Here is a 16262-nt window from a genome sequence, read left to right on the forward strand (position 1 = left end):
CGTAGGAGTCTTATTGCTGAGTGTGTTGTAACACGCTCTGGAAATTCACAATTTCGTCGCCGTTTTTAAAAAAAAAAAAAAAAAACATAGTCCAGTATTTCTTTCGAAATTGAAATGAAGTTGTATGGACTGGACTATGTTTTTTTTTTTTTTAAACGGCGACGAAATTGTGAATTTCCAGAGCGTGTTACACAGCAATAAGACTCCTACGGACTTTCCCCTCAAGGTGGCGGCAAAGATGGCAACATTCCCGGAAAGGTACTGGCTTGATGAAATTCATTCTGGACTCTCTATTCGACCACATAAAGACCTCGGGATACTTCGGTTTGGCTTTAGGGACCCTCTACTCACTACCACGTAAGTGTTATGTTGTTTGGAACTGTAGAAGAGGTATAGAAATAGCGTTTTGTAGCGGCGCAATTGAAATGCCCCGCTCACTTCCAGGCTACGAGTTGTGACTGAAAACGGTACAATCAAACTTTCTCAAAACACATCCGAATGACATAATTTTGATGTCAACTCAACTCACGTACCCCCAATCATCCGGAAATCGATCTAAAGTGCATTTTACTCCGGATAATTCCTTTAACTGCGATGGCAGTGTATGGGAACGTTCACCACAAGTGTCTAGTTGTGGCGGTCACAAACAGGTCCAATGAGGATATCATAGGCCATGGGGTTAAGCTGAAAAGATGAGCAGACACACATGAGCACCCGTACATTGCAATCACCCATTTATTGTAACATATTTTGACAATACTGACCTTATTTAGTCCTTTGAATGACCCTTGTCATACAGCAGTCATTTGGAATGAGTCCACATAGAAGACTTTCTTGTCCAGTTGGCCTCTGGGTGCATTCAGAGCACCTCGGAATGACAAGGACCGCCCCCATGGCTACTTTGTTTTTCCGACAGCAAGTGTTCAAGTGCTTAGCCATCGAATGTGTGACAAACACGGATGCCACAACAAAGGTTAAAACATACACTCACTAATCCTAAACAAACAACTGTATTTGCTTAAAATATAGTGTAAGATGCTCGTGAAAGAAAGATATGCAGCTTTTCAAGTGATAAAAAGGGCAAATTCCCAAGTTCACATTAAAACTGTTGGACATGAAAGGCCACATGGACTACAAACGAACTACAACGTGACGACAAAAGTGATGACGAGCCCCTAACTGGGCAACTCTGTTAGCAAAATCTAGCCCCAGTTTCCGACCTCTGACTCACACATTAAGTGACGTGAATGACGTGGAATGATGATGTTTTCACTCGGAGAAAGGTTTTTACGAAGCCCATGAACGCTAGGTCTGACCTTCTCCAAAGAGCACTGGATGAAAGCGTTCATCACCTTAAAGAACACCTGTGGAATTACATTTTTACATCAGCAATATGTAAGCATTCAAGGACATTTGACACATACATTTACCTCACTTTCAACCTCCTTTCCTGGGGCCAGATTGCTCAGATCCCTGGAGAAGATTTTACAAGGCCCCACCTTGCTCCACAGCACACCTTGCCGTTTCCCGGACCAGATCTCGACATTTATGACCTTAGCTTGCAACGCAAATAGTCACATATCCGACATTCACTGACATTTAGAAGGGGTTATGCATTTGGCATGGAGAAATAACACAAATTAGAGTACAACTAATATATACTTACAGTACATTCCTCTGGGGAGACAACGAGGGCTGAGAGGCACTGAGGAATGGCAGATGGAGGGGTCATTGGGATGGGGTCAGGCTGAGGACTGGCAGACAAGGGGGACTGAGGACTGGTGGACGGGAGGGACTGAGGACTGGTGGATGGAGGGATGGGCTCAGGCTGGGGATCCGTGGCTGGGGCTCAATAAACTTTTTGAGTTGGTCCAGATTTATTTTTTTGATATCTCTCTTATTGGAGGCCAGCAGGTCTACACTTTTGCCCTCAATATTTGTGACTGTGTATGGCCCCAGGAGCTCACTCTCCATCTTCCCTTCCTTCCGCTGCTCTTCACGGATGTTCTTCCGAAGGACTTTGTCCCCAACCTGAAATTGCTCATCCATTCCCACAGACAATTTCCTCTTCCTCACTCGGTCTTGGGAAGCCTTTATATTTGCCCTGACCTTAGGATAGACCTTTTGTCGTGGCTTATCTGCAAAAGTATGACAATAATGTTGTGAAAAACAAACTGGTTACTGGAAACTGGTGCAAGAGAAAAAAAATGCTCCTACATGCCACTTGTCTGGTATCTCAGGAGGATAACAAGCCTCCCTCCCGTATAGTAAATAAAATGGCGTATTTTGTTGTGCACTGCTTTTTGGTGCAAAGCCCAAAAACTGTGGGCTTGATATAAAGGTCCCAATTATGTGGATGATCCTTCACCATTTTCCTCAAGGCTCTGAAATAGAAAACAATTGTTATAGAACGCATGCACATTATATGACATGATATACCATGAAATAAGTCCATATTCACCCTTGAATGGTTCCGTTCACCTTCTCCACCAAACCATTTGTTTGTGGGTGGTATGGTGAACACAGACTCCTCTTTATGTCAAGCTTCTCACACAAGCTAAAATTGATCTAGGAACATTCATTGAATGAGAAAAAGTAGTGTTTCTTCTAGAAAATGTTGTGTTGCCCAAAATACAGTTATGTACGATGTTCACTTACTTTATTAATAAGCCCTTTCCCCCTGTCGGTGAGGAATGCGTTTGGGTGCACCATGGCGGTAAAAAAAGTCCATAATGTAGTCTGCCACCAGCTCAGTCTTTTTTGCCTGAATGGGGTACACCTCAACCCATTTGGTCATGTAGTCTATCATGACACACATGTAGGTGTGGCCCCGGTTTGTGGCTGCCAGCTTACCCACTATGTCCATTCTCACTAGTTCAAATGGTTCAGACACCTGAAATGTAAAGCACAGATCAATAATGTTTTGTTTCATTAAAAAAATGCTTAAGCTTATTAAATGGGATGTAAGCATTCACCTCTATTGGATTATATTGCGTTTTGTCCTTTATGGTGTAGGCCCTCTTCATTTGACACTCCTCATACTGGGCAATTTAAATCCATAACATTCACAGACATCTGGACCAATAACACTTACCCATTTGGAAATGTCCTCCTTCATGCCAGGCCACCAAAATCTTTGGAGAATTGCATGGAGAGTGCGGTCCACACCACAGTGAGCCCCATGCCGACTGGCATGGAAATGGATTAATAGGCTGTTTGCCTCCTCTGGGCTGCAAACACTTTGGCATAATGGTGCTGCTGCTCATCCAGTTTCCTCCTACAGAAATAAAACAGTTCCCCATCTAAGGGGTACATTGCATTAACATTGGAAATAGCATTTTAAACATTGACATAATGAAATAAAGTTTGTTTGACTTACCTCGTACTTCATAGCTGTCTCCGCTTCAGAACATACCGTTGTTCCTTGGTGAAACCAGGGGGGTATATGTTCTGCAGCTTGAAGTTCAGAATTTCTTCTGCTTTTCGGGGGTCCATATCGTAGTAGGCTACTTCTGAATTTAACACTCTCTCAATCTCTATGAATAATCTTTGTCTCCCACTCGCTACACATCTTGATGGTTTCTGGCCCCTTTTATACTTGCTGTCCTGTGCTATCCATAATGTATTAATTGACTGATGGACTGATGGATTGATTGATATGCTGATAGATTGAAGAGCATGTTTCATGACATTTGAAGAGACCTATAATGTTTTGTTCTTTTCTTATCAGCTGTTTTAGATCAAATCCAAAGTTGTTTAGTATGTGTTTTGCCAGACGTGCACTTTTTGTCTTAAGTGTACTGGGTGTAGGCATATACATCTTAACCCAATGTTCAGGTAATTTCATAAGATTTGAATTTACAATCTATTTCACAATACTATGTTGCTTTCAGGAGCGTATCCAATTACCTGATGCAGGTGCGCACAGGTGGGCCTATCCCTTGTCAGCACTACAGTACTTCGCCCATGCTGTGACAAGATGTTTATTTTGATAGGCAAGCGACTGCAAAAATTTCATTAATGCTTCCAGCAGTTGACAAAAGTTATAACATAATCAAACAGTTTATTCTCCTTCACCCTTTGGATGACTCGCTCAATGTGCACTCTTACACAAGCAATTTTCTGTGTTTGGAGGATACTCTGGCTTCTGGCTTTTTTTCTTGAGAAAAGGTGGACAGTACACCTTACACTTCACACAGTCAGTGATCAGAAAACCTTTATCAACCATCATGGCCATGTCATCAGTTAAAAGGTCAGCTAACCCTGACCACCTAAAGAGTTCTTTATCACTTATTGACCTCACATAGAGTGAAGAGATGAAGGTCATTGGACCATGGGGGGAAAGTCCTTTCATTGTACAATGAGATTTGTACGTAGAGAACATCTCACTTTGGAGGTGAGGTGAGGATGGCGTCTGGCACTTGAGCTCTGTACAGTCAGCTATTATCTGAGTATCGGGGAAGTCTTTGAAGTCATCAGGAAGGCAAGCTTTAACATCTTCAGCCATCTACATAGCCAGCGAGCCCAAGAGTGTGTACAGGAAGTTGGTCCACGAAGAGATAATGTGGCTTACAGTAGAGATGTGAATGTTGAAATGGTGTGTTCTGTGACAATGAACTTATCACAACGAATATTCACCAGCCACCGCTTTCTGAGTTCAACATTGCTGGGAAATCCGTGGTAGCTTAAAGGGACACCAGGCAAGCCTGATGCTTTTTCTCTACGAAACTCCCCCTAGCTCGGTCTGAAGCTCTTTTCCTTTTCTTTGCGTCTTCCGTCAAGGGTTTTCGCTGCACTTCTTCGCCGACTCTGCCATTATACACACGTTTGCAACAATCTCTAGCGTTTTGTTAACCTGCCTCTGTGCTGTAAACTGATCCTGCTTCGCTTGGCGGGTAGGATGCACCGAACTTGCAAGTGGGATATTCTTCCTACATTCTTGGCCTACAGAGCTGCAAGCTGGTCACCTGGACACCAAGTGACGACATTGAACTGGACATTCCATTAGACAAAAACTACACAGATGCAAGCGCAACAGCTGCAGAATTTCTACTTTGTACACATGCTACAGTATGGTTAGCTGATGATTTTGCTGACAAGAAGATAAATCTCTGGCCAACATACCTGCAGATCTTTAATGAGTAGTTGGGGGAGGTTTTTTTTTTTAAACAGAAGATTAATTTCTGGAAGGACGACCTATATCGTCTGAATATTTCTTTGAAAATATATTTTAATTAAAAAATATGTATTATACGTATTATTATTATTAAAACATATTATCATCATTCTCTTCTTTGATCTCTTTTGCAGCAATACATGAATTCTACTTCTACCTCTTAAAGGTGCAGTCAGCGATCATACACAATTTCAAACTGGATGAAAAACTGGATAAAAACAAAGTGGGCCTGTCTAAAACCCTTTTTTGAATTTCTCTAGGAATGCTCAAGGGAGGGTGAGCTACCTCTCTGGTGTGTTTCATTTGGTCCTTGGTTAAAATATATTGTGTACGTGATTTTGGACAGAAGTATCTGCTAATAAATCTAAATACTGTATAAACATAAACAAATGTGACTTCCTGCGCAATCTCTGACTCTACAGTACCTTTAAAGGTTGTTTGACAGTAATATTTTTAGCCAAAAGCCCAAACACCCCTAAGAGAAATCTTACTCTTGAGATCCCCTATCAGTGATGTAAGATTTTGCTGTGGTGAAAAACACAAAACTATAAAATGGGAGAAGAGTACTGAGATGGGGCGGATTTCAATGAGATGGCCTGATTATGATAACCAGCAATGTACAGTACCTATTCTGTCTGTGACCTTAAAGTTATATGAACATGACCTTTTGGTTTAAATAAACTTCATGTCGGGTAGGAACTATGTAAGTATTCACACTAGTCATGATCACAAAGTCTGTTTCCAACAAGTGCAAGGAATGAATGAATCCTCCATTACTGTCACTCTGACTTATATAACCTATAAGGAAATGGGCTCTGCCAAGAATGTATTTTTCATTATAGTATTCACCATTTATATTGCCTCTATAATAGCTAGTGTGGCTATTATGTTGTTGATTTACCTGGATAAAGCTCTGCATAAGCCAATGTATATATTTCTATTTAGCTTAATTGTAAATGGAGTTATAGGTAGTTCTGCTGTTTGGCCCAAAGTTATGAACATTCTCATAACCGATGACAATACAGGCTCATATGCAGGCTGTCTTATGCAAGGTTTTATTACATCTGTTTATGGGGGTTGCAACTACACAATGCTGACAGTAATGGCTTATGACAGATTTGTCTTCATCTTTAAGCCTCTGCAATACTATGCCATAATGACCCCTCACATGGTGATGAAACTTGTATTAATTGGCAACTTGATTCCTGTTATTGCTGGTGTTGCTCAAATGTACCTTACTTTAAGGCTATCTCTGTGCAGGTACACAATACATAGGGTATTTTGTGATAACTTATCAATTGTTGATCTGTCCTGTTATAATAATTATACATTTGTGAGCAGCATATTTGGTGTTTGTGCAACTTTTTGTCTTGGCATCCTTCCTGTATTTCTTATTATACTGTCATATTTAAAAATCATATCGATAATCCTGACAATGTCAGCAGAAGCAAGAAGGAAAACGTTCGCTACATGTTCTCCACATTTAATCATTTTCATAATGTTCTCATTTGTGTCTCTTTTCTCTGTGATTTTTAATCGTGTCAATCCTGATATACCGGCAAGAGCTAGTGTTATCAGAGCCTTTTTTATTGCTCCTAATTACATTCTTATCCCTCCCTTTCTCCAGCCAGTGATATATGGTTTTAAAAGTCAGGAAATTAGACAAATGTTCATGAAGTTTAGAAAAAGATCTATTTTCGTGAGATTCTAGTTTCAAGTAACAGGCAGTACCTGACTGTTTGAATATACATGTAGAGAGTGTACTAGCAATGTGTCTGTGCCTGGTAGTGGCAGCACCGGAGAAACACACTGTAACTGGTGTCTGATTTCACTAGTCCCTCACGTTCCCAAGTCTGAAATCCTAAATTACGCTGACATTTTTATTTTGCTTTATTGGAACTTTAATAATTTACCTCTCTCTCATGAATTGATCCTTTATGATGACTACTTTAGTGCCATAATAAGAGCATGGTGATTATGATGAAATCATCATGTATGATGTTCATGGCTGTTCTAATGACTAACAGATAAATGAATTCACTAAAATGCTGCCTGGTTGGCTGTGATTACATCTTCCTTTTCATTTAAAAACTATAAGCATCAGTACTGGAACACATTTATTTAAATGCAACAGGAAATTGCTGTGTCAATTATGACATTGATAGGTAACACTGACAGAATATGGCATTTACCATAACACATTCATTCCCAAGATTGAAAAGTTTCTATTTGAAAAGAAAATAAATAAATATTTTGTGAAGACACAGTGTACAAAAGTTATTTTCTTTTAACCTATAGTTTGTTGAGCATCTAAATTGCGTACAATTTCTCCTTTTCCCATAACACATTTATAACATGGTTACGTAGGTGTTATGATTCAGCGTTAATGCAAAGTTGTGCTTGTGTTTTTTTTTTTCTTGAGTTTGATTTCAATAAAGTTCAGAGATGAAATGTGCTGTAGAAAGACATAAATGAGAAAGAAGGAGAGCATCGTGACGAATGAAAAATTGTGATTTCCTCTAAAGTCACTCCCATCTGAGATGGTACATTTCTTCGGCGTGTACAGCAAGCAACAATTACAAGACCTGCAAAAAATTCGGTGTGGTTATATTGTTGTAGAGTTAAAGCCAGGAGCCTGTTTTGGTGTAGCCTACAGTAAGTAAATTCCTTTGTGCGCTTTCTTAAATGACAAGTTATATTGTTTCATATGCCATTGACATCATATGATCAATTTTAGTAATACGTAGCACATCCTAAAGTGTCCAATGTCAGTTTTTCAGACAAAATGTAAATGTTGGTGCTACTTAGTACTGGGCGATATGGCTTTCAGGATATTACGGTAAAAGGGTTTCATATCAGCAGATATTGATAATTATTGTGTTTTTTTTTAACTATTTGAAATAAGGACCAGGATAATTTTAATCAATCATTCAATAATTTAAAAATGTAAACAGTTTTATTTTAAACTTAACCTTTCTCTGATTTTAATCGCCTCCATTATCAATTAAGGCACACAGGGAATAGAAATGTCAACACAACCATGAAAAACTGTTCAGTCTCCCCACGTGTGTTTTAAGTTTCAAACGAATACTTTTTCTCCTTGGGACAGGCCATTTTGAGTCTTGGAAAAAAACATTTTTCTATTTACATCGGGATTGAGATGATAAGAATTTAGCAGTCTTTAGCAACTTGAATGTAACAGTTTTGAACAAATTTGCGCAGCGTGCTAATGGTGCTAACCAATAGCAATTTAGCCAGTCGTCTTCTGTATGTGCCAACAACACTCCTTGCTTACATGATTGTGAATGTTTGGATTAAATGTGTTGGATGTTTATAGAACAGAAATGTTTATGCCTTAACTCCCGCCATTACTAAGGTTGCTTGCTCGGCTTGCTCCTCACTGAACAAGATCATACTTAGCTTAGCACTACTTAGCTTAGTGCTTCGGTGCCCTATGCGGAATTGCTTTGTAGTGCCCCAACCCCCCCCCCCCCCCCCCCCAACACACACACACACACACACACACACACACACACACACACACACATCCCCGCTGCAAAAAAAAAAAATATATAACTTTAACACCCAAACTAAAATAAAACGCCTATAATTTCAAATGATGCAGATATGCTGTTTGATATAAATGTATAAATGGTGCATTGTCACTTTAAGAGCTGAGTCTTTATTCTCATAATGCCCATTTGCCAGCTCCTGTTTACAAGCCTTGTTTGTTTGAGCCACCTTGATAGTACAATATTGACAAGAATATGCACAATATTAAGTTGTTATTAGCAGCCTTCATTGCTTTGGAAATTGAAGTATGTAATGACATTTTGCCTCACATTTCTGTTTGCCATTAAGTGAATTATGAGCCCGCAGTAGCCACCTAGCTATCTGAATGGAATGCGATTCAGTCAGCTACGCATATCATGTGTTTCATGTAAATGCTTGGAAAACGAATTAATGGATACTCACCAATTCCATTCTACAAAGGCAAAATAGGAGACTACTATTTATATTCTTGGCTGTGTTCCAAATCACATTGATTGCAGCTATGTTAAAGACCCCTCTTACAGTTTAAAAATGGTCAGTAGGATCCAGTCGGATCACCGCAAACTCCTAATACCCTCGTCTTTGTTGCCTTAAAAGTTTCTTATATTATAAAACATAATGACAAGCCAGCAAAGCCACCAAAAAAGTAGCATCCTTGCATGCACCATGGCGTTGGTGCATTTTGACATTGTAAACGATCTCGAGGAAGAGTGAAACGCAGTTTGCAGTAAAGTTACTAAATTACTAAATGGCTAAATTGTTGGTGTCGTCTGTCCTTTGGCGCCCTACGCACAGTGCGTGATGCCCGTGGTGGGAGCGGCGGCACTGTTAGTTCAACCTTTTAGAGAGCTAGCATAGTTAGCTTATCGCTGCTAATGCCCAAGTGATATTACATGGAACTGGGTTGCGAGCTATTGGGAGACAAAGAGACAAGTTTCGCCCAAAAACCATTCATCGTCTGTGCATGGTAATAATACGCTTAGATTGGATGTGAGAGAGGTCATAGGAGAATGTCAAGTGTTATTCACCTTATTCACCCGGCGGCCAAAAAGAGGCTACAGGGTACACTTGCCATGACACTTCAGTCCAGCCGATGGTGGTAATGCACTCCGTTTGAAAACTGGCAAAAAAAAGCTCACAGAAAAAGAAGGGTTCGCTGGCCTGCTCATAGGGCCTGCCAGAGTAACTTTTTCTTCATTTTCTTTGGCAGTTTTTAAAGAAAATTAGTAGTGGTTCGAGACCCCCGTGGAGTTCAATTTAGGTAGGCCTTTTTATTTATTTGGTGGCATATTCAAGGTCCAGCGCATGTAGCCTAGCCTACTACAGACAACCTGACACTTCCAATGTCGACACATCATGCTGTAAACCTTTATTACACAACAAAGTAGATAGATAGATACTTTATTGATCCCCAAGGGGAAATTCAAGGTCTCAGTAGCATACAGACATCACACACAACATACACTTACAGCAGAAAAAGTAATATAAGTATATACATATAAAAAAACTCCACTGCACAATAGAGACAGTAGAAGAAAAATACTAAATACTACATATACTAAATAAACTAAGTCAAATATCCACATAGTCTGCTTAAGGATGATCAAGCATGAGGCCCTTGCAGGGACAGAGCCTGTAATCCTGTATGCATGGTAAGGTGCTTTATGAGAGTGAGTGTCATTGTGATGGTGCAAATAAGTAAGTCCAACAGTGCAGAATAAAGTCTAGAGACCAGCATAAAATAAATATGGACATATAAGAGAATAATGTAGACAAAATAACATAAAAACTATATCAGTGCAATAATAGGTTGAAGTAGGGTTACAGCCATTGGTCAAGTATTAAAGTATTAAGTATGGCCACAATCCAGGCAGTGGGAGGGAGGGAGGGGGGGATATGCATATGTGCTAATATAGCATGTAAACAGTGTAGCAGTAAAACAGTAGGCTAATGGACGGTCTGTACACAAACATGGAGAAGGTGGAGAGGCAGACAGACTATGCAGAGAAGTCTATCTCTCCTCTAACCTTAAGTGAAGCATTGAACAGTTCAATGGCCCTGGGGACAAATTACTTCCTCAGTCTGTCAGTTGTGCATGACAGTGAGCGAAGTCACCAGCTGAAAGCTCTTCTGCTTTGTAATAGTGCTGTGGAGTGGATGACATTCATTGTCCAATATGTTGATCAATTTCTTCAGGGTCCTTTTGTCTGATATTGAAGTGATGCACTCCAGTTCGGCTCCCACGACAGAGCCAGCTTTCCTTACCAGCCTATCTAGTCGCCCAGCATCCTTCTTCTTTGAGCTTCCTCCCCACCACTGCATAGAAGAGGATGCTGCCAACAACAGACTGGTAAAACATCCTGAGGAGCTTACTCCAGACATTGAAGGACCACAGCCTCCTCAGGAAGTACAGCCTGCTCTGCCCTTTCTTGTAGAGTGCTTCAGTATTGGCTGACCAGTCCAGTTTATTGTCCAGGTGTAAACCCAGATACTTGTAGGTGTTTACCACCTCCACATTGACCCGATCAATGGAGACTGGTAGCAGAGCAGGCTTTGACCTTTGTATAGAGTTACCTGTGGTACAAAACATATTGATCTCAATGGTGCATTTTGCCCATGTTCAGGGTGGAAAATAAAAAAGAAAGATTTGCATAAGACAAGTCAAATTGGTGTTTTTAAAAAGAAGGGATCATGGAGAATAAAGAAAATATAAAAAAATATTTTCTCTTTCCTAGGGGAGTAATCTTTGTTTTCTGTTCTTCTTTTATGGTTATGGATTTGGCAGACGCCTTTGTCCAAAGCGACACACACATACAAAACAACATAATATTTAAAATGGAACAGGGAACAGATTAGAATGTTGGTCAAACTATAATAAGGAAAATAGCATTAATAAACAACAATGTCAATTCAATCAATAGCCTAATAAAATAAGCAATGAAAATTAGGGAAAAAGCAATAATAAACAATAATTTCCATTCAATCAATAATATAAAAACAAGACTACATTAAGGAGAATATCAATAATAAACAATAATGTCAAATTAATCAACTGCCTAATGAAAATAAAACAATATTATGGGCAGTTCCAGCGTTATGGATGTGACAATTGGACTCATATTGGTAAACAAAATGCCTTAGAGTGGGGGCAAAATTAGTATCAGTGAATTAATTTGCATAACTTTTAATGCAACCTCTGTCCTCTGAATACTGAGAAATCCTCAAATTTCATATAATCAATTTCATCCTAAGAATACAAGGCATTTTATCAGCGTTATGGATGTGACATGAAATGGACACACTTTTGTGAGAGATTACAGGTTTTCTACAAACTCTGTGAATTTTGAAGGAAACTGCCGAAACTATGATATATGTACCATGTACTTGAATGAACACAAAAAGTGTGTTTTTGAAACTATGCATCATTTTCGTAATGCATTATGTAGGAAAAACTGGCGTTATGGATGTGACGGTTTCACATTATGGATGTGACGTGTCTGAACCAGTCCTCGACAAACTACATAAAACACATAATTAAGTAGTGAATTTTGATATGAAACAATTGAAATAGTAATCATGAAAAACTAGCGATGAAATTATTGCTTCCTCAGTGCCCACTAAGATCCACTAAGATTTTTTCTTTTTACTGTCATCAATTTTGGTCAGTGATTCCTGGGTTACTGAAACACCAGGGAACATGAAACTTGGTGACCACTCCCCTAAATAACTAGCCCTACCTGAACCGTTGCACCCAAGATGACAAAATATTTATGGTATGTTAGTCTCAAGAGCCCGCATGAACCTAACCCATACCCACTAATTTGTGATTTGCACACATAAAGTACATGCACGCGCACGTGCACACACGCACATGCACACACACGCACATGCGTACACACACACACACGCACGCACGCAGTCGCACACATACAGACAGGCAAGCACACACACACACATAAACACATACAGACAGGCAAGCACACACACACACACACACACACACACACACATGCACAAACACCCACCAACATGAATGCAGATACATAAACACACACACACAGGCTCGCATACGCATGTTGGCATGCAAACACACACGCACACACACACACACACACATAAACACACAAACACAGGCACGCATACGCACATGCACACACACAGACACACACACACACACACACTCTTATAAACAAAAGCAAACTCACATATGCACACATTTGCATGCACATGAGTTGACATCTTCACCAGCTAACACGATAATCCAGTTACTGTACAACAACAGTACACTGAAAAAAATGGAAATAGGGGGTCTTTGATTTGACACAAATTAATTTGATATATGCAACATGATTGTTTTATATTCCGCTTGCAAACGTGTTTTAATTAAGTAGATTTCAAGAGATAATTTTGAATGCTGGATGTAGACATTTTTCTTGTGTTGATCGAAAGTGAAAATTTCAAGTTCAGACATACTCCAGAGCAGCAGGTGGCTGTAATGTGTCATTAAAACAATACATAGTAGTAGAAGAAGAAGTGTTTGAAGCATGGTTTGACCGTTAAAGTTTGGATATCTATCATCAGTGACTGAAGTGGAAGAGAGAATGGCAAATTGAATTAGCCTACTGAAGGGTAAGTTTATCAACCTTATGATCATGTTATATTAGACAATAAATCTCCTAGCTGTTTTCTTACAGTATTACAGAGTTGCAAAGTTGACCCTTGATGTCTTTGTATTATTTTTTGGTCCGTTTCTTTTTACCAAGTTAACGTTAGCCTAACCAACCAGTTAGCTGCATCTGTTGGGCGGTTGGAAAAATACATAAATCATAGTAAAGCTAAATTGGGGTTGGTTTGGTACAGTCCATTAATTTGATCACGTTTGAAGCATAATAAGTTGTATGTGAGTGAAAAGCCTGTTAGCCTGTGTGCGCCAAGTGTGTTGCCAGCAAATGGCTGCCTAAAAGCAAGCTAGCATAGCCACGTGGACAAAAAGCCATTTGCAAATTTACATTATAGCATCCAAAAACGTTTAGCCCTAGGAAGTTGTCTCCCCATATGATGAAAATATGAAATATAAATATTTTGATTTGTTTGTGCAGGCAAAAAAACAGGCAGTAAAGTGTACGCATACAACTTTTTTGTTACTGAGTCTAAGATGTAGTGATGTTACTGTTTGAAGTCACTGAAGTTTGATCTTTTATTTATTTATGAATTTACTGTTGATAAAATGAATGTCTTATACATCAATAAATGGCTGTTATGCCAGATGTGTGGTGCAGTATGAGTATGTTTTGTCTGGCACTGTCGTATGTGTGATGGTATGAAACTAATTTTCTTCCTGCTAATCTTATTTCAGATCAACACGGAATTTCAAAAGAATCACAATTGTCCCACTTCAATCCAAGTTCCTGTCTCCAAGCAATGATTAAGCAAATTACTGATGTGAGTAATGCAGAGTTTTAATCATGCAAACCTTACAGAGGCTAATATTTTTGATCATGTTGATATTGATACTTCTTCACATATTGTTCTATTATTATTCTATTATTCATCACATCCTAAAATTTGTGATGATCTCGGGAAGAATAAAGTATCTATCTATCTATATTGTATTCGTCTAACTTTTTGTTTCTTTTTATCATATGGCCGTTTACAACAGTGGCTGACTTAAATGAAACTTGGATTAACGTGCTAATCAATAATGTTTTTATTTCAGTGTGATATAGATGCTGGCCGAGTGTCTCCTGAAGGGACTCTGTATCTACACGGGGGAAGATCCTTAAAACTTTGTGCAGGAATATGTGGTATGTACATGAACATGTCTATTTTTCACATTCATTTCTCAATAGGGCTTTGTTAGAGGGTCTCATTTTCTTACTGTTATGTGCATTTGTCTGCCTAATTCAGGGCATGGATGAAGTTGATGTCATTGAAGACAACTGTTGAGGTTTATGTCCTGAGAGAACATGAGTCAAGTGAACCAGAGGACATTGGGGTCGTACTCCAAGGAATAAAGTTTTGACAGATCTACATGGCCGTTAGCTGTCACTATGATGTCGGAGTTGATAACCTCATGTACCTGCCCGTGCTTAGATACACCTTTGAGGCATTGCAAAAAATCTTCATGGAGCTGGATGAAGGCAAACTCCCAAGGTTGGTTAAAGAACAACCTGTTTCAGTGAATGACTTTCCATTTTTATTTTTTGAAAAAGAAATACTGTTTTTACTATGTTGAAACCTGAAAGGACTATCAATGGCTGAGTGACCACGGGTCATGGAATCTTTTTGTGGATGTTTTTTTATTATTATTAATTATTCATTATCTTTATTTTAGGAACTAGAAATGTCACCTTTTGGTCAGTCATCTTTGAATCTGGTCCATCAGTCTTCAGGCCTGATCTCTCACTTTCTTTCTCTTCTCTCCCTCTCTCACTTCTCTCTCTCCTCTTCCTCTCTCACTCCTCTATCTTTCTCCTCTCCCTCTCCCTGTGATGTTTGCTGCACTTTTTTCCATTTGTCAATTGCTGGATAAAAAACAATACTGTGTATTTCATGTTGCTTTCAATAAAAATTGACTACTAAACTGACTTGACTCTTTTCAGTAAAAAGATGTATAACATATGTCTGCAATTCTAGAAAAAAAACAGTTAAAAGACACTGTTCTGGTACTATAGGGACATAAAACTTTAAGAGTTTATTTTTTTAGCATTAATAAATGAAGTTAGAAGTACCTTTTACAATCTATTACTATTGACATGATAAAATTACTTTAGCATTACACAATACATTGGTATTACATAAATATGAAGGTATTATCTTCATTCAACATGATTTTGTTATGTAATACAATGTGATTTCAATGTGTAGGTTTTACAAGAAACGATTAACTAGAACAAAAGTGTAAAAATTGTGTCAGCTGGACACATTCTGATTATGTGGGACCGATGTACACATTAAAATCATGTAAATTCAAAGAACTTTTTTTTTCAGTGTATGACAGTTACAGGAAGATAATCGCTCAGATTTTCGTTATTAGGCCACTTGAAAATAGGCTATGGCTAGGCTAATCACTGGAGGTATTTTAATATTATGTTTGTTTTGCTAATCGTTAGGCAAGGCCTCCCTGTGGTTTTGATCAACCTAATAATCTTTGAAATGTCAATTATAAACACTAAGTTGAAATGCGTTGAAACTGACATGCCACCAGAACAGACGTTTTATCGGCTTTGAGGTATAATAAAGTCCCCAGTCTTGTAAATTCACATTATGTAACATCCATAACGTCACATCCATAACGCACCATTAAAGGTTTTAAAAGTAAGAAAGGGGCACAGTTTGGTCATCACACTTTACATTGATATAAATCAGCTTTGCACAGACACTATGGACATTGTCGCATCAACACTGTATGTGTAGCATAAACTTTTCCTATAAAACGTTATGGATGTGACATGGCCATGGAACTTGCTGACTTAAAAACAAAACCCTTACAAATGTAAGGAGTTTTGCTCTTAAAGGCAAGCTGAGCATAGAC

At 38.9% G+C, this 16262-nt stretch overlaps 1 protein-coding gene and 2 long non-coding RNA genes across 3 annotated transcripts in view; 2 read left to right on the plus strand and 1 right to left on the minus strand.

The window, feature by feature from the left end:
• LOC143121953 (uncharacterized) overlaps positions 1-16262 on the minus strand; it is a 227219-nt gene that overhangs the window by 61370 nt on the left and 149587 nt on the right. The gene's annotated exons all lie outside the window — the stretch shown is intronic.
• LOC143122228 (olfactory receptor 10A6-like) lies at positions 5934-6810 on the plus strand. Its single transcript, XM_076283085.1, has 3 exons — positions 5934-6436; positions 6518-6676; positions 6804-6810. The coding sequence occupies exons 1-3, from the start codon at positions 5934-5936 to the stop codon at positions 6808-6810; spliced, it is 669 nt and encodes a 222-aa protein (XP_076139200.1).
• On the plus strand, positions 13013-15311 carry LOC143121214 (uncharacterized). The gene is made up of 4 exons (XR_012986439.1): positions 13013-13357; positions 14085-14170; positions 14445-14532; positions 14636-15311. It is a non-coding gene; the product is annotated as an uncharacterized LOC143121214 (long non-coding RNA).

The sequence above is a fragment of the Alosa pseudoharengus genome, unplaced genomic scaffold (assembly GCF_046254945.1).
Source record: "Alosa pseudoharengus isolate Yale_2024_CS ecotype anadromous, Long Island Sound unplaced genomic scaffold, YU_APseudo_1.1 YU_APseudo_1.1_scf_13, whole genome shotgun sequence".
NCBI lineage: Eukaryota > Metazoa > Chordata > Actinopteri > Clupeiformes > Clupeidae > Alosa > Alosa pseudoharengus.